This window comes from Thunnus thynnus, chromosome 17, assembly GCF_963924715.1.
Source record: "Thunnus thynnus chromosome 17, fThuThy2.1, whole genome shotgun sequence".
NCBI lineage: Eukaryota > Metazoa > Chordata > Actinopteri > Scombriformes > Scombridae > Thunnus > Thunnus thynnus.
In genome coordinates this window covers 11,848,515-11,875,880 of record NC_089533.1, presented here as the reverse complement: position 1 = coordinate 11,875,880, position 27,366 = coordinate 11,848,515, and the positions used below count along the sequence as shown (strand labels likewise).

The 27,366-nt window shown below is 38.0% G+C and overlaps 4 protein-coding genes across 6 annotated transcripts in view; 3 read left to right on the top strand and 1 right to left on the bottom strand.

Moving 5' to 3' along the window:
* The window catches only part of brd4 (bromodomain containing 4), a 36,166-nt gene extending 32,637 nt beyond the window's left edge, over positions 1-3,529 (bottom strand). The window contains exon 1 of one of the 2 annotated variants that reach the window (XM_067571348.1): positions 3,424-3,529. The gene's annotated coding sequence lies outside the window, so the exon portion shown is untranslated. Of the gene's footprint in view, positions 1-3,318; positions 3,404-3,423 lie in introns of those variants that run through there. The other variant, XM_067571349.1, reaches the window with a different exon arrangement.
* A 1,736-nt stretch (positions 3,530-5,265) lies between these two features.
* pet100 (PET100 cytochrome c oxidase chaperone) lies at positions 5,266-6,811 on the top strand. Its single transcript, XM_067571350.1, has 4 exons — positions 5,266-5,405; positions 5,578-5,664; positions 5,794-5,826; positions 6,443-6,811. Exons 1-4 carry the CDS (start codon positions 5,379-5,381, stop codon positions 6,530-6,532), a joined length of 237 nt encoding a protein of 78 aa, XP_067427451.1. The 5' UTR covers positions 5,266-5,378; the 3' UTR covers positions 6,533-6,811.
* Positions 6,812-9,450: 2,639 nt separating this feature from the next.
* On the top strand, positions 9,451-20,941 carry stxbp2 (syntaxin binding protein 2). 2 transcript variants are annotated; one of them, XM_067616078.1, is made up of 19 exons: positions 9,451-9,543; positions 12,740-12,789; positions 12,879-12,960; positions 13,386-13,462; positions 13,561-13,636; positions 13,803-13,906; positions 14,442-14,590; positions 14,681-14,765; positions 15,448-15,578; positions 15,706-15,813; positions 16,228-16,285; positions 16,403-16,468; positions 16,564-16,644; positions 18,320-18,461; positions 18,582-18,688; positions 18,772-18,870; positions 18,964-19,049; positions 19,936-20,093; positions 20,201-20,941. In XM_067616078.1, the coding sequence occupies exons 1-19, from the start codon at positions 9,507-9,509 to the stop codon at positions 20,278-20,280; spliced, it is 1,776 nt and encodes a 591-aa protein (XP_067472179.1). In that variant the 5' UTR covers positions 9,451-9,506; the 3' UTR covers positions 20,281-20,941. The 2 variants fall into 2 exon arrangements, with proteins under 2 accessions (XP_067472179.1, XP_067472178.1); XM_067616077.1 differs by having other exon boundaries at positions 9,452-9,543; positions 19,933-20,093.
* A 456-nt stretch (positions 20,942-21,397) lies between these two features.
* LOC137168408 (uncharacterized) lies at positions 21,398-27,271 on the top strand. The gene is made up of 15 exons (XM_067570962.1): positions 21,398-21,671; positions 22,102-22,222; positions 22,312-22,373; positions 22,474-22,617; positions 22,757-22,916; positions 23,100-23,266; positions 23,739-23,903; positions 24,011-24,155; positions 24,266-24,432; positions 24,593-24,727; positions 24,919-25,072; positions 25,162-25,295; positions 25,640-25,813; positions 26,247-26,285; positions 26,397-27,271. The coding sequence occupies exons 1-15, from the start codon at positions 21,618-21,620 to the stop codon at positions 26,838-26,840; spliced, it is 2,265 nt and encodes a 754-aa protein (XP_067427063.1). The 5' UTR covers positions 21,398-21,617; the 3' UTR covers positions 26,841-27,271.
* The last annotated feature ends 95 nt before the right edge of the window (positions 27,272-27,366 follow it).

The window sequence follows — 27,366 nt, the reverse complement described above, 5'->3', positions numbered from 1 at the left end:
AACACACAAATTATTTTCATTATCGATTAATCTTCAGATTACTTTCTAAATTAATCGTTAAGTCTACAAAAACACAACTGACATTCAATTTATCAAATAATTGTTATGCTCCAGACTAGATCTGAGCAGCACAAGGTAAAAAAAAAAAATTGTGTCACCACTTAAGGAGTGTGCAATGCTTTGGATAACACTGTATAATAGCTATGCTTAAGTATTTAAAGGATGCTCAAATCCACCAGGCATGACTGGAATTGACTGAAAATCATAATATGCAAGTCAATCTATACTCCTTAGATTCACAGATGATCATATAATAGGTGAAACAAATATAGAGTCTAATATTAAAACAGTATTTTCACTGCCCAATCCATCATCTCCAATACACAGGCATTCACACAGGACATTTATGTTCACACAGGACGCTTATGTACCACATGAGTAAGTTTGTTGAATAACTGCACTGAGTAAAACCCTGGAAATATTCAGTCCATGTTCCAGAGTTGAGAAGCTTCCAGGTATTACTCAGCACATTTATTCAGCTAATGTCTAAACCCTGCTCCACAAGACATACTCCCTGCCTTGTGCCATGCAGTCTGGCACTGCTGACCATAGTGGAGTCAAGATCTAGTCGGGTCCTAAAAAAATTACTGGCAATAGAGTGTAAATGTTTGTAATACAATAAATTTTTCAAGCTACTCTGTGATCATTCATAATGATATGCATGGGAGTGACACCTACTGAGAACTTTGAAGATAAGAAATTGAAATTGCGGCTTCCGGACGATGTAAAGGAATGTAAGAAGTTGCAATAAATATCAACTTCCTGAAAATAGCCTATTGCTTTTGAAATGTGTAACTACCTTTTGGTGTGGGACAATTTTTTGAGTAATACTAAGCAATGTTTTGATTAAAACAACTGTGTATGGCAGACATCATTAGTAGGAAGTTATAATGTGACAAAGTGTTTGGCACAGGATTGTGAGATGTGACTGCCCTCAGCTGGAATTTATGCATAAATGTTTGCTCCACATAATGTTATGACAAATACTGTTGAAAATCTGCACAAAGCAATTGAAGAATATATCGTTAAAGGACCCCCCTCCCATCAAAAAAACACCCCACTATTCTTATTATCAATGTGTGATACTGGATGTCATATAGTTCTCAAAAATTTAATTTCAGCCATCACTTTTACAGTGATGCAGGAGCTTTCTGTAAAAGTGATTAAGGACAGAAACCAGTGATTGGTGTTAGATTGGCTCATTGTAATAACATAAAGGCCTTGATCAACATGGCCCTTAAAAGCAGAGCATTATTAACGGTAGTAATCGCAAATAAAAATATTCGTATTAGCTAAAACTGAAATAGAAATTATTGGTCATCACATGATGATTAAAAAAAAACAAACAAACATCTATACCAATATGCCACAGTATGAAAAAGATGCACTGTTTTCATGCGGCTGAAGAGAAATCAAAAAACCCAGGTTCAATAATATGGTTTTTGTAGTAGAAGCAGTAACATGGTTGTAGTATGTCTCATTCAAAGTGGTAAATAAAGCACACATTATATTATATGTATATATATATACACACACACATACATACACACACACTATAAGATTTTGTTTCCTAGCTCATTTCTTCTCAGACCACACGCTCCTTTTCATTCAGAGGTCATTCACAAGTAGGCCAAAGATGGTGTTACCATGGCAACTAAACCAGAGAGAGCAGAACCAAAAAAAGGAATAATAAAATGGAAAAGAAGGAAAAAAAAACAACAGGACAAGAAAAGTGTGTTTGACATACGACATCATAATGATCACAATCTGTCAATCAAATATCACAGCCAGACTTAGTCAGATCTCAGACTGTAAGTTAAGCTGCATGCATGCATAGTTTCATTTTTAGAAACCGTGGAAATGTTTCAGGTAGTTGATTAGTTTCATGGAAAACCCATACATATCACACACTTTCATTTTGAGGCATGCGATTAATAGTTTTAGCTCCCTGTGATTTACTGCCTACCGGGTATCTGCAAGCACTTTGATCTAGTGGGTTTTCTTTATTTACAAACATACACTGTGCAGTTGATCAATTTCAACTGGCGTAAAAATGATTAAAAGCTCAGCCCTCTGAGCTTTTTTCATTTACTGTTTATCTTGTAACTTTATGCCCTTTGACCTGATTCATCCTCTTTACTTACAAGGTAAACAGTGATAACAGCTTTTATAACTAACCAGTGACAAGTTAATCTCAAAACTGACCTGTAGCTATTATTAATATATACACAGCTCTAGGCAGCAAACTGACAAAACATTGTTTGAAGTAGACTGCAAAGAAAGGGCACAGGTAACTAGTAAATGTAATGTATGCCTAGAGCTTTAAACTGCACCAGTCTTTGTGCACCTTCAGGCAAAGAAGCCTATCCAAAACAAGCATGTGACTGCAGGTAGGCTAGTGTCAGTGCTGTATGTTATCATCACATTGACTTCCGTGTCTCTAGCTACGATAGCAGTAATCAACCATTAAAGGCAAAAACACGTAAAATTAGGAATCCTAGTGCAAAGACAACAGCAGAGCCAGTTTGCCAAGTAACGGGCCTCTGCATGAGTGATCTGTTTGAACACACCGGTCGGCTGAATGCCACTGCTTTGTCTATCATACCCAGCCATATTAGTCACATATGAACACTACAGAGCAAAAGACATCTGTCTAGGGAAGGGACTATTACCAGATGTGGTGAATACAACGCAAATTGCAGAGTAATAACTGCTGGCGAGGGAGCATCGTCGAGGAGCCAAGATCCTAACGTTAGGCCACGGGGCATAGATTATTGCCTGGATTTCGTAATGGACGTCAGTGGCACACACAGCAGAACTGGAAGCGCACGGGTATATAAAGGCATTTTGTTTCCAAGTTAATGGCAGCAAGGCTATGGGAAAAATGAATCCGACACTAGTATTTTGTGTTATCTGCTCCATTGACTGCATTCTCAGCAAACAGCCTCAGTCTGAGTGTGCGCCATCATCACCGTGACGGCGTCACCGTCTCACACAACACAAGACAGTCGACGAGCAAACTAGCAATAGATGCCGAACACGGTGGTCGCAACAGCATTTGGTGGGCTATTTGTAGCGTAATTGTGGCCAACAGTGAGTAAGCCGGGTACGGGATGTCAGATAGACACACAATGTAAGTGCGGTTATTGTGTCTTTTTTATAGACAACTGCCAACTAGCTTTAGCTCGCAAGCTAGCTATCCAGAACAGGCCGCCGATCAAATGAACGGTCTCCGTGGGCGCCGGACATTAGCTCTACCTGTTCAGCCTTTGCACCGCTGCCACCGTGTTTCTTGCTGTCTTCTCATACAGTTTACTGACTTTACATGACTAGCAGAATAACGTTTGAAACAACGGCGTTTACCTGGGTTTATCAGGTTGCCAGGGCGCGCGGGATCTTTCTCTCCGAGGATCCTGAACACCTCTCGTCGTCGATGACGTCACGCGTAGGTCTTTTCGTTGAGGACGTAAAAGAGCGCGTCACGGACTGCAACTTCAGCGGCAATTTAGGGGAGATCTACCGGCAGGATCTGTCCGTCAGGATAACTTGCTAAAAACTTTAAATAAACACTACAGGACACTTGGTGACAGTGGAGATATAGCTGAAAGTGAAAAGTAATGTACTGCACTCTGCCAAAGTCATAGACCAAACTATTTAATTTCAGTTGTTATAATGTATGGTAGCAATAATAATAATCATAACCATAATTATAATCATGAACTTAATTTATATAGAACAATTCATGCATAAAATGCAAGAGAAAGTGCTTAACATAAGAGCAGATAATAATAGCATTTATTATAAAGCAATAAAAACAAGGAGAATAAAAAATAAGATAAAATTAAATTAAAACGACAGGATAAAACAAGGTAAAACAACCGTCATGTAAAAACACTTTAAGAGAAAGCAATGGTAAAAAGATGTATCTTCAGATTTTGTTTGAAGGTGCCGACAGATTTAGAGCCCCCTTAGACCCTCTGGCAGGCTGTTCCAGAGTTTTTATTAACAGTATTTGTCCTCACTGTTATTTTTCTGTCCTACCCATGAACAAACACGTTACAGCGTCCCAACAAAAGCTGTTCCCAACAGTATCAGTGGCCACTCTTTTTAGACCCCTTTGCCCCAAAAAGGTGAAAAATAACACACGTGACTGACTCAAGAGTGGCAATAATTTACCCAAACACGCTGTGGCTTTATTGCAGACTTATCTCTTTCTAATGAGATTAGATACAATCGTAGTTCCTAAGAGTTAAAGCCCCCCCCCCCCTCCACTCAAAAATGTGTTTTTCTTCTTGTTTCTACAGTTGAATGTTTGAGCTTCACTGTACAGGATGATGTACAGTATGCGCAGAGTTTGACACTAGAAGGCTGTTTTCACATTCATCTGCTGAAAGTGGAAAGTTTCTCTGTGCTCACTGAAAATCTGATTTTAAGGGGTGGGCCTACAAGCGTGATTTATGACATCACAACTAGTTTGGAGCCAATTCTTGTCCAATATTCAATTTAACACAAGTGTGATGTGGAAACTTGAAGCCTCCAGTACACAAAAACTGAGAATAAACTTTACAGTGAAGTAGGAGACATCTTGTGTCCAGCAGGAAAACCTTTGAGGTGAAATATATTTGTGTATTTTGAGATTAAAGATTTTTTAATGAGGGAGAAGGAGATGTAATATTAAGGATTTTAACAACATTTTATATACATCTTAAAACATGTCTGGGGGAAGAAGGGGTGGGGGGGTCTCTAACGAAAATACAGAAGAAAATGGATTTGGTAAAACCATTTAATATATCAGCACCACAAAGACATAATTTAATTTTTTTCCCTAAGAGATACCATTCTCTGGACTGGCATTATTCTGGGGTTGTTGATGTTGTATTACGTAAGAGATTAGTAGAACGGGATCAGCAAAAAATTCAATGCAGGTAGATTATTGCAAGTATTCCCCAACTACCCACCGGAGAAAATTACAGCTGGAAAAATTCAATGGTTTGCAGCGCCACTCAGTGGACAACCACTGTCCAAGCTATCTTTATTACACTAACGTCGGCTGCGATGCAAAAGTACGATTTAGATGTCGAGATACCCACATTTAATTTAACAAGATGTATTTTTTTTATTTGAACGAAATACCATGTGTCAGTCAAATTTAAATTGTGTTAAAATTATTATTTTTTTTACACATAAACCCGGCGCATGCGTTGTGGCTTTCACGTGATTGGACCTTCGAGAAACCCGGAACTAGTGTGAAGGTCTTCGGTTGTGTGGCTGGAGTTTAGATAACATATTCCGGTTGTGGGTCTAAAGTCGATGTGAAAATGGGTGTTAAAATAGAGGTGTTTAGAGTAAGTAGAAGCAACTTGAAATCACTAGTCGTGGACGTTTGTTATGTATTTGTCTTATGGTTTAAATCCGCACAAGTCGGCCTAGGTTTCATGGTTTGATCCAGCTATCAATAAGCTAACAGTGGTCATGATGTAACTCACTAGCTGGTGTATTTGTTGTTGTTTTGGGCAGATGATGCTGTATTTGTCCTTTCCTGTGGCCATGTTCTGGGTCTCAAATCAAGCAGAGTACTTTGAAGAATACATAGTAAAGAGAAAGGTCAGTAATATGTAGTAATGCTGTTTTTTAAAAAATTTGAATATCACTTCACCTAGTGAAGTTTAGTTCTTCTTGTAATAACAAATGTCTGTTTCTCTGTACTACGGTGGCATCTTTTCTGATCCCCAGAGAGAGATCTTCCCCCCTGATGAGGGACTTCATGTAAGTATAATCCACATAGCTCATCTGTGTTTATGAAAGCCATAATTTCAATAAAAAAATAATCCACAAATGTTTGTGATAGTGACGCTACACTTGACACTCACTACCACAAACACTGGTGGTTTATTTTTTCAGACTCCACAATCATCTTGCTATTACCAGCACCTCATACTCTGCACCACAACTTACGTGTGTGTGAAAAGCTTTTCTTTTTGTTTTGTATTTTTCTCCATACAGTCTTTTATTGTTTCCTCAATTTATCACTCAGAAGTAAAGAGATAAATGGCGCAATCAAACCACACAGAAGCCATCAGAGCTCCACATTGTGATGCTGCTTTTTAATTTAATTTTAAGAAAGTCCAATCATGCTGATAGACCGTACTGTTTTCAATTAGAGTGTTTTTTAAATGGATTTATTGGGCTGATAATTAAGTATTTTTCCCCCACACTTTCTTCTCACAATTCTCCCCTGAAACCACAAATCAGTGTTGAGTAATTTCCCTGTGTCTTCATGCATCTTAGCTGATTTCCTTTTATGTCTTTTACTTAGTATAAAGATCTGAGGATGTAAACTGACTCAATGATCTGCTGATAATTGTGTTATGTTTATTTACAGAGGAAAGAGCTGGAGGACTTCAAAGAGCGAATGCGTGTTCGGAAGGAACAGCGGATATTAAAAGACATGTCTGTGCAGTCTGACAACTGAGGATTATGTGTTGACGTATAACTGTATAAATTCCCAGCACAACCCATGGAGAAGTATCCGGCAATGTTTTTTGGGCAAAAGAAAACTGGTTGGACTGGAGGAAGAGCACGACACACTGGAAATCTCTGCGAGTTTAACACATCCCAAGGGTTTACTGGGTGTTTTCCAGAGATTAATTATGCCAGTTGAATTTTCATGTGAGACTTTTTAAATGTCAGAATTTGCCTGATCATTTGAGTTGCTGTGATGTCAAAGTCATTAAATATTTTTTGAGTTAAATATCCAGTTGGATGTAATATAAGTATCATCTTAATTTTGTCGTGTACAGTGCCTATATACCCTTGGATTTGTTCATGTTTAGTTTCTTCATGGTATTATTATTGCATCACAGTGGAATGAAATTAGGCTTTTTTGACACTGATCAACAGAAAAAAAGAGCTTACTATCAAAGCCAGACTCAGCAAATCTTCATAAACTGATTTAAATTGAGTACAAATCTAAAACATAAACAAACTGCCTAACTTTAGAACAGGCACCTGTGACAGCAATTACTGCCTTGAGCCAACAGTATATAACAAGACCTCAGTAGCTTTTGCTTTATGTTCTACTTTGTTGTCTCATTGGAGTGAAATGTTCCCTCAAATCGCAATTCACTTACTGCATCAGGTTGATCTATCTGTATTTAGCTGAATTCATTTTAACCGCTACCTTCACATGCCTTCCTGGTCCTGCTATAAATAGACATCCCTACAGCTTGACGCAACCACCACCGTCACCAGAAAAGCACTCTGCCCATGATAGCGCTTCTCTGGTGATGTCAGCGTTTGTTGCACATGAACCATAGCCTTAGTATGATGACTAAAGAGCTCATCTTTGTTGTCATTGGATCATAGCGGCGTCTTCCATTTTGTCTCAGACACTTCCTCATGCCTTCTTGCGAACATTAGATCAGATACTGGGAATATTTGTTGACGCACTGCCTGTTCCTTTATGTTCATGAGTTTTTGCACCTTGCAGATACCTATTTTTTACAAGCTAAAATCACTCGTCACACCTAGATTACACATAATAGATCCAAATACAATTGGCTGCACTAATTATGATTTAGCTGTGTTGGTTGTGTGACGCTTTGACATGAAATAATATTTCATGTCAAAGCCCAATTACATCCATTTTGCTTTGTAATACTAAAGTAACTAGTTAAATGTATTCTTGTAGACTTGTCAGTTTAATGCTTTCTTTCACAAAGGCATTTGTTGGTTTTGTTTCACTTACTGTGATTTATTTATTCACTCATTGGATGTGGTTGTATCTGTATATGACGTTGTATCTTATGTTGTACACATTATGTGGCCACATCTGTAACCTCGGGTTACCAGAGGATAGCTGGTTTGATCCTCTGGACCAATATTTTTGACAAGCCTTTAGCAAGGCATATCAGCCCCTACTGAACCTGTTTCTGATTGGCTGGTTGTTGTCAGACTGGGCAGCTCCACATTGTGTCAATGTGAGCATTTGTTCTCAGTAAACCTCCGCTGGGTTAATAAAGACAAAAACATAAGTTCTTGTTTAGAAAGTGCCACTTGTACCTGAGTCTTTTCCCTGACCCCATATATTCCTTAATGCTAAATCACATAAGAGGCTGCTTTTCACATAATTATATTACCAAATATGTAATTCATTATTACTGATTTTGCAACAACTTGAGCAATGGCATTGACTATCCATATTAAGTGTGACCCAAATGTACATCCTGGAACAAAGGCAACATAAAATACTGAAATATGTACCTCAGTAACTTCAAAATGTTTCAACTTCTGAAATAAAACAATATATTTATCAGGCTTTTACCAATAATTCATGTGTAAGCTGGTGCCATCAGTTTAAAAAAGGAATTCCCAGCATCTAGTATGCTGAATGTGCATGAGGATATGCATGTTACGGCTAGTATGACACCACAGCGCTGTCGATCATCCAGCTCCAATTATCTCTGAATTTGACCCTGAATGTTATTAGGATGTTGTGCTGGTTGCAGTTCAAACACAACAGTTTCAAATTAATGCCCTTTTTAAGAGGTAATACTTGTTCTCACATGCTTAAGGGTTCATAACAGTTCACAAATCATTTTGAATATGACATGGACGAAATTACACCGTGACCTTCTTCAGACCAGCACAGCTATCTATGATCTCCGAAATATGAGTATATGTGACAGGGATTAGCTTGTCCAGACACTCTTAAGTCTCAGATGTGTCCGACATCAACCGAACTAATGAACTGCTGAAGTTCTCATCCATCATGATGAAACGATGACATGTTTTTTCCCCAAGGTCCATCAAATGATACCCTTGAAATATATTTGGCAATGAACGGTGGCCAGCTAGATGTCTCACAGTCTCTCTCCAGAGGCACTGGAGACAGAGAGAGTGTGTGTATTTTCCTTCTTGCAGCTGTTTCTTTTTAATAGCTGCCATTCATTTTGAAACGCATTAAAAATATAGTATTATGTGATACACATATAGGCAAGATAAAGGTAGATAAATAATTTTCCTCCTGTGATGAGCTATGGAAGTGTACTGATGGTATAAACCTTGCTTCAGTGATCACATTGTCCTCATCATATTATTATCTTGAGGCTTTAATTATCACAATTCTTGGTGATGACCAGAAACACTGTACGACACAACAGTGCTCACATTTAATTGTTGTATTTACTATTTTACTATAGTTATTGGTTACACTGAATTTGTAGATAAGCTCAGGAATTGCCAGGCTTTATTTAAGGCCAAAATGAATTGGAATTAATAGTTTCACAGATATCTCCTGGATTCTTGCTATTCTTGCTATGACGTGTTCTTGCGAGATAAACATCAGACAGTAGGGGGCAGTATTTCTCTGTGAATAGCTGAGTGCTTGGACCATACAGGCTTTAACAACAAGGAAGTGACCGCCTAACCAGCAGACTGCTGTCAAGATGGCACCGAGTGGGCTGAAAGCGGTAGTAGGAGAAAGTAAGTGACATATTTGTTGTAAAGTTGTATCCTTTCATGAAGTTTCTTCTAACCAGAAGACAAAGGTACTTTACCCGAACTTATCTCGCATCAGCTTAATGAACTGACGCTAAACCTGACACTTAACACCGTTGAGGACGTCGGTCCTTTAGGTTTCTTCCTGCTCCAGTCTCAATCAAAATGCTAACGTTACCGAAAGAGATAATGTCATTTAATTAACTAAGTTAGGGCTAAAAAGTAGTATTATTGTATTGCATGTGTTGGTAACAACAGTTATTGGGTGGAAATGGTGGTTTGTTGTTATGACATTTGACAGACGTACAAAGAGTAACTTAACGTTAAAAGTCTCAGTGACTGTCAGTCCAAGTTGTTGGCTAATGTAAGGCTAACGTTAGCTTACTAAGTTAACCCGAAAAGGAAGTTCATAACTTCGCTTGTTATCGATTAGTTAAATCAACAGGAGTATGTATAATTTAACATTAATAAAATCACAAACCTTTGGTGCAATATGTTTTGTTGTATCTTATATTTCAGTATTAACACACTTGTCTCGTGTAATTTAACAAATAACTATCGAACCGGGTGTAAAAGTAGCTTATAGATCTGCTGATAATCAGGACATTTTATATTCACAAATCCATACAAAGTCAAATAATATTATGTAAGTCTAATGTTTATTTAATAAATCTAATGTTTACATGTTTACAGGTACACATGCACAATATAATGTCATCCACTACACTAGCTCAGGCATACATTTTGCTTTTATGTCGCTTATAATATTCAGGTGTTGTTTTTTTACGCTGTCATAGAGTTGTTAATTCAATTATATGTTTAAGTATTGAGGTCATAGTTGGTGGTGGTGGTGTTGTACTGAGCTGCGTTATACTCAGAGGTGTTTGTAATATTCTGTATGTAAATCGGGAGGACCAAAACATTAGAAACACCTCTCAATATAATGTAGTTCAGTACAACACCACCTTTAACTATGACCTCAGTAATAAACATACAATTCAATTTACACATTTCCGACGCTGTCAATTCAAATTGAACATTATAAACTTAATAAAATGGAATTCATGACAGAGCTGTTGTATTGAATTGCATTAGATTATACGAGTGTACCTAATAAAGTGGCCACTGAGTGTTTGTTAATGTTACATAATATTTCAAGTGTTAAAATAAAATGGTAATTATTCTAAACAACTTAAAACTCTAATTGGTAAAATGTTTTCAATACAGATACAACTCCTGTAAAATATGCAGTATTTCTGCAAGGGTTGTCTGTGACCGTATTTTGTTCTTTTACACATTAGGAGTGTGGTGTGAACACACCTGTCGCTCAGAGTTGTTGAAATTTTTAGGTGTGTACTGCTAATAATCCTGACCTTGCCCAGGATCAGGCCTACAGTGACTTGTTATTCGCTTGTACTAACCAATTACAATAGTAATAGTTAATTTCTATGAATTTTGGAATATGTGCTTATTCTTGTGCTGTCTTTTAAAATATCTGCCATTCAATTCAATGCCATTATTATTATTTATGACAATAGGAATATAAAACACACATTTATGAAATCAACATAAACAGGCTGGAAATGTGGCCAGGTCTTGTGAGGTTGACCTGATGCTTGAAATATTGTTGTTTAGTTTAAGCACAGGAGTGTGCAGATCCTCTCCTTTGGCATTGTTAATAATGGCAAATAAAATAAGTAATCTTTAGTATTAAACTCAGGCCAGTGACAGAATAAATTCAAATAAGGCTTCAAACAGCATTGTGTTATAGGCTAGACAGGTTTCCAGGGCAATTTTGCGTGCAGATATTTTTTGACATTTTGAAAATTACCAAATACATCAGCTAATCTTGTCAGGATTGCTTGGAATGGTCGTCTATTTTAATGCAAGTAACAAGTAGTCATCGTTTCCAGTTCCCAGTATGGAAATAGGTTTGGCATTACAAGACAAGACATTTGTCGGTGTGGAATTTTCCTCTTGGTTCAAAATCTCAAAAAAACAACAACAATGAGAACAATATTGAGTTTGTAATGTTTCTTATATTTACATTTACACAATTTGGTGTCAGTTAGTCTACAGTAATTCTGGCAGTTTTATGTTGTTGAATGTACAGTATGTTGGTACAAAACTAGATCATAGTTCTGTTATTTTTCTTTATAGTTAACTGCTGGATTAATTTCCTGTAACCAGCCAATTATCATTTCAATTTGCAATAGACTTGATATGGTAATAATAGCACTCAAACAAATTCCTTTGTGAGTCACCACTGTGTTTCTAAATATGTTCAACAAGGAAGTTGTGTGGCTCTTCATTCATCAGTATGTGTCTTCCCACAGTCTCCTTCCTTGAATGCTTCCTTCAAAGTACAATGTCAGTAAATGGGATTTAAGACATTTCAGATGATGGCCACATTAAATATAATGGCTTTTGCAACATGAAATGGCGTCTCTGCTCTTTTACCCTGTAGGTTAATGTGTAATTTCAAGGTATTTTGGGCATGTTGGCCCACTTCCACTGTAAAACACTGCAGGTAACCCTCAGTTTTGCAATTTGTTTCACCAGTAGCACCACACCTCAGCTGTTGTGCCTATGAAGTCACTAGCACAAATATGCTATTGTGGATCTTCACAGTCTGTGATCTCAACAGTATAACGCAAGACAGTTGCACCCAACTGGCTGAGTTGGTAAATACAAGTGCCAAATATGGGTTTATTTTAAGAAAGTTCCTGGTTCCTGATTTAAAGTTTTAGACATGTAATTGACCTCTAACCTTTTGCATTGTGTTTATACATGAAATTGGAAAACCTTTCAATTAAACCACATATGTAATCTTTTACTCTTTTAATCCACTGGTGCACAACAGATTAAATGCTGGATTTAGTTGTACTTTATAGAGATTAATTTAACTAAATAGGAATTGTATAAATTAAGATAGAATGCTGTTATTAAAAAATTGAATTTTTTGAATCATACATTTTCCTTATTAAAAAAATTACTATGGTGTTATGTTACTTCTGCTTTACAAACAGAATTGCTAAAGTATTGCCGCAGTGGCGTCATTATATATATTCTAGCACTTGTTACCCATTGTACCTATTTCCTGTGCTGAGATAGAAATGTTTTCTCAGAAGTTATTGATAGTTCTGTAATTACATTTGAATCTTTGTCTTGTCTTCTACAGAAATCCTCAATGGGGTCATCAAGAGTGTGAAGAAGGATGGAGAATGGAAGGTAAGGGAAGTTGACAAATAAGAATCAAGACATCCCCTGATTTTGTCACACTGAATTATAACCCCTGTTTATTTCATGTGTTTCTTCAGGTTCTTATTGTGGACCACATGAGCATGCGAATTCTGTCCTCTTGCTGCAAGATGTCTGACATATTGGCAGAGGGGGTGACCAGTAAGTATGCAGATAATTATTGAATTTGCGTCCTGTGCATCAGTTGTATACAGGTACAGATATCCATATACTTTCTTTTTTAAATTTAGCTCAACTTTACTCAATCTGGGGGATTTACACAATTTATACTCAGAGCTGTTGTGTTTTAGTATTTAAGTACACATTTCACCCCTTCCCTTATAGCTGGATGACATTAATCTGTTTTTCACCCGCATTTATAACTCAACTAATATTCCCATGGAAGATGGAGGTTTTTTCCTTCTAGGAGTAATTAATGTCAGCACTTACTTAAGTTGTCCTGGCAGCTTGTATCAATGCATTATGTTGCTGTATTTCACATTACATTGATGTTTTATTTGCATGTGATATCGGTTAATTCATATGGTTCAGACTGAAGTAAAATTCCTCTCCTCTCTGCTTTTCAGTTGTGGAGGATATCAACAAACGCAGGGAGCCCATCTCTAGTCTGGAGGCCATATATCTGATTTCACCAATAGAGAAGGTTAGTGGTCTTCTGTGTTCATTTTGATATTTCTCATATTTTGATATTTCCCATATTCAGAATCTTTTAAACAACATTTTGTTTTTTTTGAATTACAGTCAGTTCGTGCTCTCATTAATGACTTCAAAGACACTGCCTTTACTTACAAAGCAGCACACATCTTCTTCACTGACAGTAAGTTTGTGTGTGTGTACAGTATACTCTGCTACAGCTACAGACACTTTATGAATAATGCTATTTTCAAATGTAGTTTTCAAAACATTTAAAGTTACAAAATATATAAAATAATCAGATCAACCTATTGCCATTCCTAATATTTGTTATTCTTTTACTTCTGTAGCTTGCCCAGATGGCCTCTTCACTGAGATTGGGAGATCCAGAGTTTCCAAAGTTGTCAAGACTTTAAAAGAGATCAATGTTGCTTTCCTGCCGTATGAGTCTCAGGTAGGGGATTGTCTCCACTTGTCTCCTAAACCAACATTATCAACATCAATTTATTTTTAAATTCATTTATCTAATCTAATTTTTGAGCTGTCCTTAAATCTCGTTTTAGCTCTGATTTGATTTCCGCTAGCTAAAGTCGCTAAATGCTCCACTATGTTCAACATAAATAAATAAATATATACATAATAGATAAAGTTATATTTTGTGTTCTGTGAAGTTTATAATTACAGTTTTCAGTTTTGCTGCTTAAAATGCAGTGTCTCACAATATTTGCTGTAGTGGCATTACTGTGTGCATGGAAGCATTTATATATACTGAACGCAGCCTCTCACATTTCATTGTATCATCATTTACAGTAGTTGTTGCCTCACTGGGCAAATAGGCCTATCATTACGCAAAGACAGGAGGAAAAATTAAAGATTAAGCTCTTGACGATCATGGATTAGTCCCATATCCTCTTCTTCTAGAAACGCCTCTGGTCATCAATAAGATATATTCAAACTGAGGTAAATCTTAATCCCTGTCACCCCTACAGGTATTCTCCCTGGATGACCCAAGCTCCTTGCACTCCTTCTATAGCTCAAATCCCACTGTAGAAAGAGACAAAATGATGGAGAATCTGGCCGAGCAAATTGCAACCCTGTGTGACACACTTAAGGAGTATCCTGCAATCCGATTCCGCAAGTATGGAAGTCTTGCATCAAAGTACAATGAAATTAGTTTGCCGCTGAGTTTTCTTGCTGATTGAAAGTTGCATGCCACCCTGTCTCACAGGGGACCAGAGGAGAATGCTAGACTGGCTGAAGAGGTCTACCAGCGCCTTAATGCTCACAAAGCTGACAACCCAAGCATGGGAGAGGTTAGGGACCACTAAGATACCACCCGCATCAATTCCTATATGCTCTACTGTATTAATGCAATTCTTTGACAAAAAAAAAAATCTAGAACTGGATTTTTACACTGCTTTTTTTCTGCTGAACCAGCTTTTTCATACAAGAAAATAAACTTCCATTGGGATTCTGCAGCTCTTCACCTTTACTGGTTGTGGACGTTTCTGTGGTTTCAGGGTTTTATTTCCTGTTTATTTCCTAATTTTTCTCATGCTTTGCTGGACCTTTCTCTTTTTCCCTTCTTCTTTTCTGTCTCTCTTAGCTGACATTTCCTTGCTCCTGAGATGGGTCTTAACAGGCATGTATTACTGTTCTCTTTTTCCCCCCATTCATCTGAATTGCATTAACTGTGCTGTATGAGCATTCTCTGTATTTCCTTTTACTATACATGACATGGCAAGTTTGCTGAAGTGCTGCCTCATGCTGCATCAGTCATGCTGCAATCAGACAGTGATTGTTGCAATTTGTGATTTTTTTTTTTGTATAGATAAAAACTGATAACACTTTCACTGCATGACTCACAAAAACATAACAGAGGACTTTATGTTTCATGCGTACCGTAGACTAGGTCCTAGTTTATTATGCATCTGTGCAGTAATAAATATCTTTCATTTTTATTGATTCATATGCCTAATCTGTCTTATTTTTCAGGGTGCTGATAAGGCGCGATCCCAGCTACTGATTATTGATCGTGGGTTCGATCCCATCTCACCTATTCTACACGAGTTGACCTTCCAGGCAATGGCTTACGATTTGCTTGATATCACGCAGGATATCTATAAGTGAGTAAACATCTGATTTTACTGGAGCTGCTGTTCATTGACTTTGCGAAGTCAGTGTGCTATATTTGGCGTCCCATTTTTCCATACAAATTTTTGTTGTACCTATGTACTTTTTTTTTTTTTTAAGGTATCAGACAACCGGCATTGGAAATGCAAAAGACAGAGAAGTGTTATTGGACGAAGATGATGAGCTCTGGGTTCAACTCAGACATATGCACATCGCAGATGTCACTAAGTAAGTCCACATGAGTGCCTCTCATGGTCATCCTTCCCAACAAGTGCTGGTCATTGCTTTCACCTGGCTGTATATTACACCTTCAAAACACACACCTCACTATGTGTGCCCTCTCAAAGTTAGAAATTGTTACTTTGATATTACATTGTAATATTATATTTAATGGAGGGAAATGAAAATAATGAATTCATCTGTTTTTTGTTCACTCAAGTCATATTTGAATGGAATAGAGGGGCCAAGTAAGGCAGTTCAGATTGCAATAAGAAAGTTGCCCAAAAGATGGTGTAAAAGGCATTGTGTGTGTGTGCGTGCATGTATAACAGTTGGGTAAAGTTTTGCTCCTGTATAATGTGAGGTACCTAGATTATAATTTGATTGCTCATTAACAATCATTTCCCAAATTAATTATTGCAGGAAAGTGACAGATCTTCTTCGCACCTTTTGTGAGAGCAAGAGAATGTGCACTGACAATGTGAGTGTTTATGTGCAATAATCATTTTTGTTATTATTACAAATGTCTGTGATTTAACATGAAGACTGTTTTTATTATTGTGATGCAATTTGATTACAAATGTGTTTTCCATTTCAGGCCAACATCAAAGATCTCTCTCAGATGTTAAAGAAGATGCCACAGTATCAGAAGGAGCTGAGCAATGTGAGTGGGATGAGGAAAAGCCAGCTGTTCACCTTTTTAGTATATTAATGTTGCGATATTGTACATGTAATGCTTATTTTTTATTTCATTCACAGTACTCTACTCACTTGCACCTAGCTGAAGCTTGTATGAAGAAGTTCAAGACCTCTCTTGATAAGCTTTGTGAAGTGGAACAGGTCAGTACTCTTGTGGAGTGTACATTTGAAATTGATCTCATGTTGTGACGGGATCATTAAAAATTTTGACTTAGAAAATTGGTCATTCGGACACAAACAGCATTTTCATTGTAGTAAACATCTTTATAGTCTTTTTAAATTCATGGAGGTCTAGTTCATTACATCTATAGTTGTCTGGCAATGTAACAAGTGAAGCTTTAGTGTTCCTGTACATCTCTAGTTGGAGGTATAAATAGAAACACGATAATGGACTCTTGATCCCTCAAGAGAAAGGCTACCATAGATTACAACTGAGCCATTGAACTTCTTGGAATTTGTCTGCTCTTGTGTTGTTGTCAAAACCTGTCAGTCTTTAGTTTTTATCACACAGGATCAACAAGAATGTCCCACTGTATTAGCCGCCGACAGTAAGTATCTTAGAGAGAATGTTTGACATGGAATTACTAGTGTGCCACTCACTCAGCACTCTTAAGTGACCTCGACTTTATAGTGTCTTTATTTATAGCTCCTCTGGGGTGTGTTCAAATGCCACTGGCACGGTCTTGTGATGTTTAATGGAGAATCATAATCGTAATATTGCATAAGAAGCTTGTGACCGGACATCAGCATCCGTATATCTACAGAAATGCAGAAGAGGCTATTATGCCATGTAACGGCATTTAATAACATGCATATCTACTACTTGGTAATGTAGAAATCCTTTCAGGTTCCTGCATGAGCCAGGCTTTATAAAGAGTGGGATAAAGCCAAGGCCCAGACCAGTGCCAGACCCCAGTGTGTTGTTTGGATGTGCCAGACATGCTTTGTCTCCCTGAGGGCCTGTATTCTGCCACATTTAGCCTTGTATCAAATGAGTCTCAACCACACAGGAAATGATAAGCCATGCATGGTTGTGGCATTATGAGATGCAAGTGTTAATGGGGCCTTTTTGTATGACTGAACAACTCGACTGCATTAATGGATTGCCAGCATGTCTGAAAGCTGCCTCTTTAATCCAATGGGCATGTTTTGGCTCTGTGATGGACAGTGTGATCCAAACAGCAATAGCTCTCTTTCAGCTGTCATTTGTGTAAGTGTTTTATATTGTTTGGACAAGCAATTACAGATGTATGTGTATAACACGTGCTCTTCTCGCCATTTTCTAATTTTAGTTGCTTGCAAAAAGTTTTGTTGTTGATTGGCCCTAACAAGGCTTAGTCCAAATTCATCATAAAGCTTAGCAAAGAGTTTTTCGGGAGATTGCACAGTGCCCAGGATATCATTAAAGGGAAATCCCCTAGCTAGACGTAAGTATAAAAGCCCAAGTTAAGTAGCCAATATTTGTCATTATTTTTGACATAGTTGATGGATTAAATATGCAATATGCGTTCAGTGTTTTGTAACACCAGCATTAACTTAAAATAGTTTAATGGTTAGAGCAATAGTGCCAATGCAGTCTTCCTAAATTATTGCGTGGTCATGAGCGAGAGAATTGAATTGAGAAGACATAGAACAAGGTTGAGAAGCAGTACACACACGCACACACACACAGTGTATATACAGTATGGCAGAATTTTCACTTCAGAATACTGCTCTGTTAAGAGTATCAGCTGCCTGGCTGTCAGCTGACTTAAGGTGTGATTGGTAATTCAGATTCCAGTAGCAGTTAATAGTTAACCACGGGTGTCTTCCACAGGACCTTGCAATAGGTGCAAATGCGGAGGGGGAACCTCTAAAAGATGCCATGAAGAGCATTGTTCCTGTGCTCCTCAACAATGAAATTAAGGCCTATGACAAAATCCGCATCATACTGCTCTACATATTCCACAAGAAAAAAGGTGGGCCCTTGACACAACTGTGTCTGTTTAAAGTAATACCTATGTGACATTTTAAAACCAATATTTTTTTGTGCAAAAAAACATCAAGTTTTAAATAAAAGAGTTTTGTTTTCCATGTAGGCATCGGGGAGGAGAATCTCGCCAAGCTCATTCAGCATGCAAACATACAGGCAGACAGCAACATCATCACCAACCTGCAGAACCTGGGCTGTAACATTATAGCTGAGGTAAATTTCTTGATTTCCGTTTGACTATGGTCTTAATGTTTGTATGTGAGTATTTCTTACATGTGTTACGTTGTTTTTTTTAGGGCCGCAACGCTGGTAAAATGCTGCCAGAGCCGAAGGTGCGCACAGAGAGCACATACGATCTCTCTCGATGGACTCCCATCATCAAAGACGTCATGGAGGTATTAAAGCCGAAGTGAGGTTTCAGATGTTGCTGGCACACCTGCTCAGTTTTGCTTTCAGCTTTTTACACCATCTGTGTTTCTGTTTCCCAGGATGCCATTGAGGATAAACTGGACAGAAAGCAGTGGCCATTCATATCTGATCCTGCTCCCATCAATACAACCCAGGCAGCAGTAAGGTGGGAACTAGAAAAAAGATCACTTTCATTTTATCAGAGTTTGCAATGTATATAAAGAAATTATTAAATGAAAGCATTCCAAGGAAATATTAGTTTGTAAAACAATTGTTGTTGTTTGTTTTTGAAGCAAGACAACTGTTAAATTGGGTAACAGGCAGATTATTTTTGTAAAATGAAAGCTTTTATCCCTGTAACTGAGATCGAGACAAGCTTTTGACAAAGTAAGTTGGAGATGAAAGGGTGAAATTAAGCCAGTTTTGCTTTGAATACTGAATATAATCCTACAGGGAATTCCCATCATGATGATGGTGCTTATACAAACCACTCTGATGGACCTGGGTGCACTCATAATCTGTATAATGCACAATGCCTGTCATCCTTTCCTTTTAGCAAAGTGCAGAATTAAAGCTGAGTAGTCATTAATATTAACACTAGAATACAGGCTGACTATAGAGGGATGGTTGTGTAAAACCAGACATGGAAGTTGAACTTTTGTAACATTATAAAACTGATTAGCGGAAGTAGTAAGCAGAGAATTACAATAAAATATAAATACAATATCAGCTTGAACTTAAGTTAAGACCGGAAAAAAGTCATTTCTCTGCTTGTTTCGGATTTCTGCTTCTTCTCAGGCGGCTTTATTTTCTTCCCCACGTGACGTGCTTTATTTTTAGGATTTTCACATTCACATTAAATCATCAGGGTCAATTTCTTCTTAATACTGTATTAAAAGGAAATATTCCATGATATTTTGAGTGGTTGCTGTTTAATTGAAATTGAAATGATTAATGAAGGATCATGTATCTGTAATAAAACTGGCGGCTCACAAACAAACTTTCATTTAGTTACTTGTTGCTAAATTATTGTTTTTATTCTTTTACAGCAGTGCACGTTTTGGACACTGGCACAAAAATAAATCTCCAACAGAGTATCGTTCTGGCCCGCGGCTTATCATTTTTGTGATTGGTGGCGTGTCACAGTCAGAGATGCGCTCTGCCTACGAAGTCACTCGAGCCACTGACGGGAAATGGGAAGTGCTGATTGGTAAGCAATTGCTGTTGTGAAGCAACATGATTTTTCTGCTTCCTCCTAAGAATATAGCATTCAAGAGGTTTTGCCTTTATTCAATATATAATTTTTCTCCTTGACAGGCTCAACTCACATCCTGACTCCAACCAGCTTCCTTAATGACCTGAAGAGTCTGGACCAAGTTCCTAATCCTGATTGTTAGACCCCTAACAGGGAAGAGCGCATTTGAATAAGGGTTTAGTCTTTCTTCTGAGATGATTGGTTGCCGATCTTGTCACAGCATCTCTGACATCAGAAGTGAAACATGAAGAGAAATTTTAGATGTAGATGGAAGGAAATGTTTGTGATGCTTTATTTTATTTTAGAAGGTTCTTCTTATTGTTTGTTGTGAAATTGGTTCTGTATACTTCTGTGATTGAAATTATGTTGAAAATATTTAATTTGAATGTAGGTGTTATTAATATTTTGATTATTGTACTATTCTCATTCAAATTCTTATTTTTGTTACTATATATTTGATTTCCTTAGTTTTGTACTGAAAGGATTGTATCATTCCCACAAAGCTGATCATCTCACACCAAAATTTTCATTCAAGTCTAATCTAGATGTATATAAGTCAATAAGTGTATGTACCTTATATCCAGGGACATTAAGTGTGTGATATCTGTCTTCTCTAGGTACCCTTTTTTTCCTCATCTGGGAAATTTCATCTCAGACAAAATGTCTCACCTGCTGTCTCGTGAAATCTTGCACATTTACCTTTCAATTTAATATATTGCTGGGAGCAAATGTGGTGGTTGTGTGTTTCTTGGTTGTTAAAAGTAATATAAGTAAGTAATAAAGAACATTATATGCACTCTAAATTGTGATTTAAAAGTTGTTTTAAATGTGTGACAAAACAGTCTCAAATCAAGGTCCACTCACTAGCTTTTCTGAGCTTCTATGAATGTATCAGACAGCTCAATTTGCTGTGAGTTTGAATATTTACAACCCTTTACAACCAGAACCAAATATTTGAGGTCTTATTAAAATGTGTGTATTATACTGATAAGTGTATCACAGCAGGGGCAGATTTGTTCATCTCAATACCGCATGACCCAGGCATATGCCTTCTTGCTCCATATAATGACAATGTGGAAGCTTCAAAATGCAAACATGAACTTTAAGTATAGTGTTAGGTCAAAGGGCAGTCATGTACACCTACCAGTGAAAAAGATCATCCCTTTCCATGTTGAGGATTATGTTTTCATCTGGGATTACAGATGGTAATATTAAGAACGGGGCACTGGCTGGGGTCTTAATGGCAGTGGGTTAATACTCCGGACTTAACTCTGTTTAAAAGCCTTCCACCAAGCCATATCCAGTACACATTTGGAGAAACATCGAACAGGACCATATATTCCATTGCACATACAATAGATCCATTCAAGAAGTGTTGAATGGGATCTCGATCAATAGTACATCTGTGCAACTTTCTTGACGTTTCGCATTTTACCTAGTTTTCAGTCAGGGACCTTTTCCCTTTTTGTATTATTTTTCATGATGGCAGCTGCTGGAGTGGATTCAAAATCAGAAGCTACAGACACTGTGCAGGTAAGACCTTTGTACTGTAATAGCAGTTCTCAATTCTTGAAAGTTTGTACATTTTGAAGTATTTTGTTTTGATGGTTTACATTTTTGACTAATAATTTTATTCTTATTAGTGTTCAATGTGTATTTTTCAGTTGTTTTTACAGATTTATATTATTCCTCAAAAGTTACCAAAAGAAGTAAATATTTTAAGTTATTACATTTATGCTTTGTCATAAGTATTTTATCACAATTTGTTGAAAGTGTAATATACTGTAATTTGTTACCTTTTAATATGATGCATTGATGTTTTAAATTGATCCCCAACATGAGTTCCAAGACTTTTATTGTGATATGGAGACAACTATACAGGACAACAGATTTGGTGCCAAGGAGAAAAACATGAAGTAGTAGTTCATACTATTTGCCCATTCTTTTGGCTTATGTTCAATAGGAAACCCCTGAACAGGAGCATATCTTCAACATGATGAGTTACTCACAGCGTGGACGAATGGACGATCAGTGTTGTGCCTTGAATCCTTCTAAAACCTCACAAACCAAAACCTCACCTACAGGTTGGGACAGTAGACACAAAGATACCCTCTGCATTGTATGTTTCCTTTTGTAGATTTTTTCTTGATTGTTTCACCCCTGCTCCTCACAGGTTCAGACAATAAGAACTTCCTCAGTACCTCGGACAACATGCAGGGACGCTTTAATGACCAGGTACGCAACTAAGGTTGTAAAGGGCTGACTGGATGTATCTGCACAGGTTGTGTGATGAAGTAATGTCTGACCTCTGCTCCAAAATGTGACTTTTTCTCAGGAACCAGGGAGTAATAACCATCATGGCTCTGCACCTCAGATCTCCGTGACAGAGAGTACTCCAGATATGAACAGGAAGCTCCTGTCAGTGCCAGACAACCAATTACAGGTTCCCCCTCAGCGTGACCGCTCCAATTCCATAAAGGTCTGTTCTCTCCCACTGTGTCATTGTGGTTGCTTTAGCTATTACAGATTCTTTCTACTGACCTGTTTGATCATGTGTTATTAAATGTTGATCATCCTCATTTTGATCAGATCATTATTGCACTGTTTTTGTCCAATAGGAAGAGACACCTGATGAGCAACAAAAGTTCATGAATATGATCAGCCACGGCCAACGTGGGCGCATGGATGACCAGCGCTGCTCCTTGAATGTTTGCAGGAGTGCTCCCTGCACACCCAAACACACAGACAGAAAGCCTGCTGCAAGTACAATAAACACAGGTGAATGATAAATATAACTGGCTGTATTACAAATATTTTTGTAAACATTTACAGAATTGTGTTGCAATTCTTGCAGTTGTCTTTTGCTTACCACCTCTTTATGACAGATCCCGTTTCAGACAAGTTGCATTGCCTATATAGTTACTTAACTATTACACATGTTTTCACATTTCATCTTCCCAGCCTCAGATTCTGATATGTTCTTCAGCCTCTTGGCCAACACTCAGAGCAGACGGCTCGATGACCAGCGAGTATCTCTTGCATCATTACCAGGATTACAGAAAGAAAATCCTAAATCCATGACAGAAGAAGATTCAAACGACTTGAGTGACATCGTCTCTAAAATTCAGGTTAGTCCTTCCAACTTTTCTTTTAAATACCTAATATTTTTGACATCAATGCATGAAAGTATCAAATCCAAAATAGTGACTTTTTGTCTTCCTTTAAATGTTGCACAAATATGAAACTAGAATGTTAACAAAATATGCAAATGAAATGTAATTTGTTGGATGGCACAAAAGGCCAAACAGCCATGAATTTACAGCAAACAGTTTCACTCTTCCCCATGTTTGGGATGTATAGTGCTTCAAAGTCTGTTTAGAAGAAAATGTCATGTTAAAGCATGCCATGAACTAACAGCTTGTAGCTTTAAGAATGGTTGACATGGGACGATTTTTACAGGTGCTGAAAGCTGTGATATATCATTTGCATTCAAAATAGTTGACATTCATTATCTTCTGCTCGTTGTGATGTGGAACTGTATGCCTTAAAGGAGTCTGCAACTAAATAAAAATGGTGGGAAATGGTCCAATTAATTTTCAGGGTTCCAGAATGGACGACCAAAGGTGCTCCCTACCCAAGATCCTGACCCCAGAGGCCCAGTCTTCAAAGGATAAGATTGGTTCAGGTCCTCCACGTTCATCCTCCTTCAGCCCTGGCTCAGACATAGAACGTGCAAAGAGCAAAGATAAAGCATCTTCAAAACAGGTATATGCACAAGTCACTTTAATTTTTCACCTCGGGAGGTAAAGCCAGTCACATTTAGAACAATGATGTTTTAAATCTGCAATCTTAATGCCTTTTTCACCATCTAGGTCTTGACTCCAACTGAACAGGATGATTTTTTTAGCTTCATGAGTCATGCCCAGCGTGGGCGAATGGACGAACAGCGATGTGTCTTAAACCCGAGTCCCAAGTCCACACCTAAACACAAGCCCACTGAGAGTACAGTGCCCAAAGGTTAGAGGTTTGCTTTCCACTCTTCTTCTACTCTTCCACTGTTCTTATGTAATAACTCCACATTACACATTTGATCATTCAGCTAATATGTCTCTTTTGTACTCTCCCAGGTCCAGATTCTGAAAAGTTCTTCAGCCTGTTGGCCAACTCTCAGGGCCGACGGCTTGATGACCAGCGAGTATCTCTTCCTTCATTGCCAGGAATACGGAATGGAGGCACATCAGCTGCTGCAGAGATGGATGCAAGCCACTTGTGTTACATGGTCTCCAAAGTCCAGGTTAGCCCCATAATTAGCTTGGTATAAAGACCATTGTGACAAGTTGTTGACTGTCATTTTGTCCTTCACACATTTAATTACAAATATAGGAAATATTTAATAATACACCCAACTCTTTTGATACAATATGACTGCAGTTAATCCTATTTTCCTCCCACAGGGCTCAAGGATGGATGAACAGAGATGTTCTGCTCCCCAAATCTTACAGACTATAGGTACCCCATCTACTCAACGCAGGGACCATCCTACTTCAGACACATCTGATAAATCTCCCAGAAGGACTGGCCAACAGAAAGTGAGACTTCATGCTGCACAATGCACAGCTTAGAGTTTTGCCTGTACTTTTACTGTCCTGTAATCTCGTGTTCTTTTAAGTAAAGACGTTAAAATAACATCAGTGTTGGTGGACAGGGAGCCTCTGTTGTCTGTGTAATTTCTGAGTTGTCCCACTTCTCATTGCTTTCCTCTCTTTAAATCTTTTTTTAGGAGGTATCTCCAGCTGAGCAGGACCAGTTCTTTAATATGATAAGTCATGCACAAGGTGGACGTATGGATGAGCAACGCTGCTCTTTACAACCAAGCAGAAGCACTCCTGCTACACCCACACACAATGGAAGTGCTTTAAATAATGTAACCACAGGTCAGAAAAACACACAGGGCACTTAGGGTCAAGTATGTGTTTTCTGTCTCTGAGATGCCATAAAAATAACACTTGACTCTCCGTAACAGGTGCAGAAGCTGACGCATTCTTTAAAATCATTGCCTCCAGTCAGGGTAGACGGCTAGACGATCAGCGTGTTGCACTTCCAACCCTGCCGGGGATTCGTGGGAATTCTGAAGGAAAACAAACTGGTCATACAAAAGTAGGTTGTAGGTTACACCCTATTTAAATAATTAGTGGTGTGAACAAAAAGAACATTGCCAACTTAAATTCATTTCCTTGTTATTTTTGTGATTTCCAAACCCCAATGTGAATGGTATGCAGGCCTTGTGACTACAGTACTGTAACTTGAGATCTATTCATGGGGGAAATGTCATACTTGAACCCAAGGTTCTCCCTATAGAATAGTTGAGCAGAATAGATTTTTTTGCACCTTAATGACTCCTCAGTCCTAGATATGGTGCATATTTGTACCATCTAATCACTGGTGTTATGAAGGAATACTTGACAGCTTGTCTGCCTTTTTTCTCATTTTTCTTCTGCAAGGCTTCTGCCCCACACATTACTGTGGCTGAAAGTACACCAACAACACCAAGGAAGGACCGCTCCAGACCCTCCTCTCAACCCCAAATTGCAGAATCTGGCTCCCCCAGAGCCATACCCAAGTCTGCCTCATTTAGTCCCGGGTCAGAATATCAGAAGCAAAATTCCCCAGGACAGGTAAAAAGTTGCCCTCAAATGCAAAACTATTTTCATCAAGTGTGATTACTGGAAAACTGAATATGCAGAGGTCATATAAAAGGGTGTCAGTGCAATTTACACTTTACTGATCTGGTTGATCTTTAGTGCCTTGCACAAGTACATCAAATCGATGAGATGATGAGATGAAAAGATCTTACTTGCATGAGTCCAGCCTTTAGTGATGCACTGTTTAGCAGACAGTTTGTTCACTCTGACATGAATCATTACTACATGTGGGCAGTGGTTTCAGTTAGGGGGAAAGAATACTCCTCTCTTGGAGCTTCAAGTGTGAGTTTTGCTGAGGTGGGTCTCTTGCCCTTGTTGTGATTTTAAAGTTTTATCTTAATGCAAGACTAAAGAGTCACTGAAACACTTATATCACATAGAACAATGACATGATGTTTCTTTACAGCTTACAGTGAAGGTGTCTATGAGCTTCACACCACAACAGGTAAGCTGTGCCAAAGCTTGTATTGATAGTGAGCTATTTGCCCAAGGATGTGATCTTGATAATATATGTGTGCTTTCATCGATCCTTTTTTGACTCTTTTATCTGTCAAAGGGACATAAGAATATGGACCAGCCATGTACATTCCCAGAAGTCTTCCTCACTCTAGGAGCCCCAGGGGATAATCTTGTGATCCCTCTGAGTCCAGCACCTGGCAGACCCCTTTCCTTCAACTTAAACCTTGTCCCAAAAGAAGGTGTTACATCCAGGCACTGCTCTCCAAGCCGTGCCAGTCCCAGGAAGGGCCGCTCAAGGCCATCATCTCCCAACCAAGGAGCAACCAATGAACAGGGGAATGTCTTGACCAGGTCTATCAGCCCAGATGACGACTGCTTCTCTCTGATTGAGAAGGTTCATACAGCCCAGCTGCAGAAGGGGATGGCTCAAGGAGAACAAAAATGGAAAGGGGATCCTGGAAAGGGGAGGGAAAAGGCAGAGCACGGAAAAGGAAAGGGGGGTGGAAAGAAAGATAAGAAGGATGGTGGAAACAAACAATAGGTATGAGGAATCAATGGAAATGAAATATGAAGTGTTAGTAATTGGTAAAAAGAAGTTTATCAGACAATTTTTATAAAATTGTATTTGTCAAACCCACAGTAAGCTGGGTAAGCTATTTGTTGAGGCATTTATTTATTTGTTTTTCCTCTTTGATAGTTACATGTTCAATAGGTGTACAGCATATATTGTTTATTTTGTTTCGAGCTCAGTTATGTAGTTGAGATCTCATTGCTTTACTTTTTTAAACAAACACTGTTGAATATACTGTACTGTTAAAGATAATACTGAATTGATACTTTACTGTATTGATACTAGCTGCTCTTCCAAAGAGAGAAATTGTAAACAGGTTGGAATTACACCCATAACTCTGCCAAACTGTGTGAAACTATGAAGAAAACAACAAAACAATAAACAGAAATGACAAAATTAAATGTGATCACCAATTCATATTTGCTCTTGATTAGTTGAACCACATGAATAATAAATGAGCCTATATTGTAAGATCCTATTTCATTCATTGGTGCAT

What these genes read in the sequence shown, in the direction of transcription:
- stxbp2 (XM_067616077.1), top strand. Translation starts at nt 9,507, where the DNA reads ATGGCACCGAGTGGGCTGAAAGCGGTAGTAGGAGAAA. An exon ending in CCTGCAATCCGATTCCGCAA is followed by an intron (nt 14,591 to 14,680) that starts GTATGGAAGTCT and finishes CCTGTCTCACAG; the next exon opens with GGGACCAGAGGAGAATGCTA. An exon ending in CATATTCCACAAGAAAAAAG is followed by an intron (nt 18,462 to 18,581) that starts GTGGGCCCTTGA and finishes TTTTCCATGTAG; the next exon opens with GCATCGGGGAGGAGAATCTC.
- LOC137168408 (XM_067570962.1), top strand. Translation starts at nt 21,618, where the DNA reads ATGATGGCAGCTGCTGGAGTGGATTCAAAATCAGAAGCTACAGACACT. An exon ending in TTTAAATAATGTAACCACAG is followed by an intron (nt 25,073 to 25,161) that starts GTCAGAAAAACA and finishes TCTCCGTAACAG; the next exon opens with GTGCAGAAGCTGACGCATTC. An exon ending in AACAAACTGGTCATACAAAA is followed by an intron (nt 25,296 to 25,639) that starts GTAGGTTGTAGG and finishes TTCTTCTGCAAG; the next exon opens with GCTTCTGCCCCACACATTAC.
- pet100 (XM_067571350.1), top strand. Translation starts at nt 5,379, where the DNA reads ATGGGTGTTAAAATAGAGGTGTTTAGA. An exon ending in TTAAAATAGAGGTGTTTAGA is followed by an intron (nt 5,406 to 5,577) that starts GTAAGTAGAAGC and finishes TGTTTTGGGCAG; the next exon opens with ATGATGCTGTATTTGTCCTT. An exon ending in CCCCTGATGAGGGACTTCAT is followed by an intron (nt 5,827 to 6,442) that starts GTAAGTATAATC and finishes GTTTATTTACAG; the next exon opens with AGGAAAGAGCTGGAGGACTT.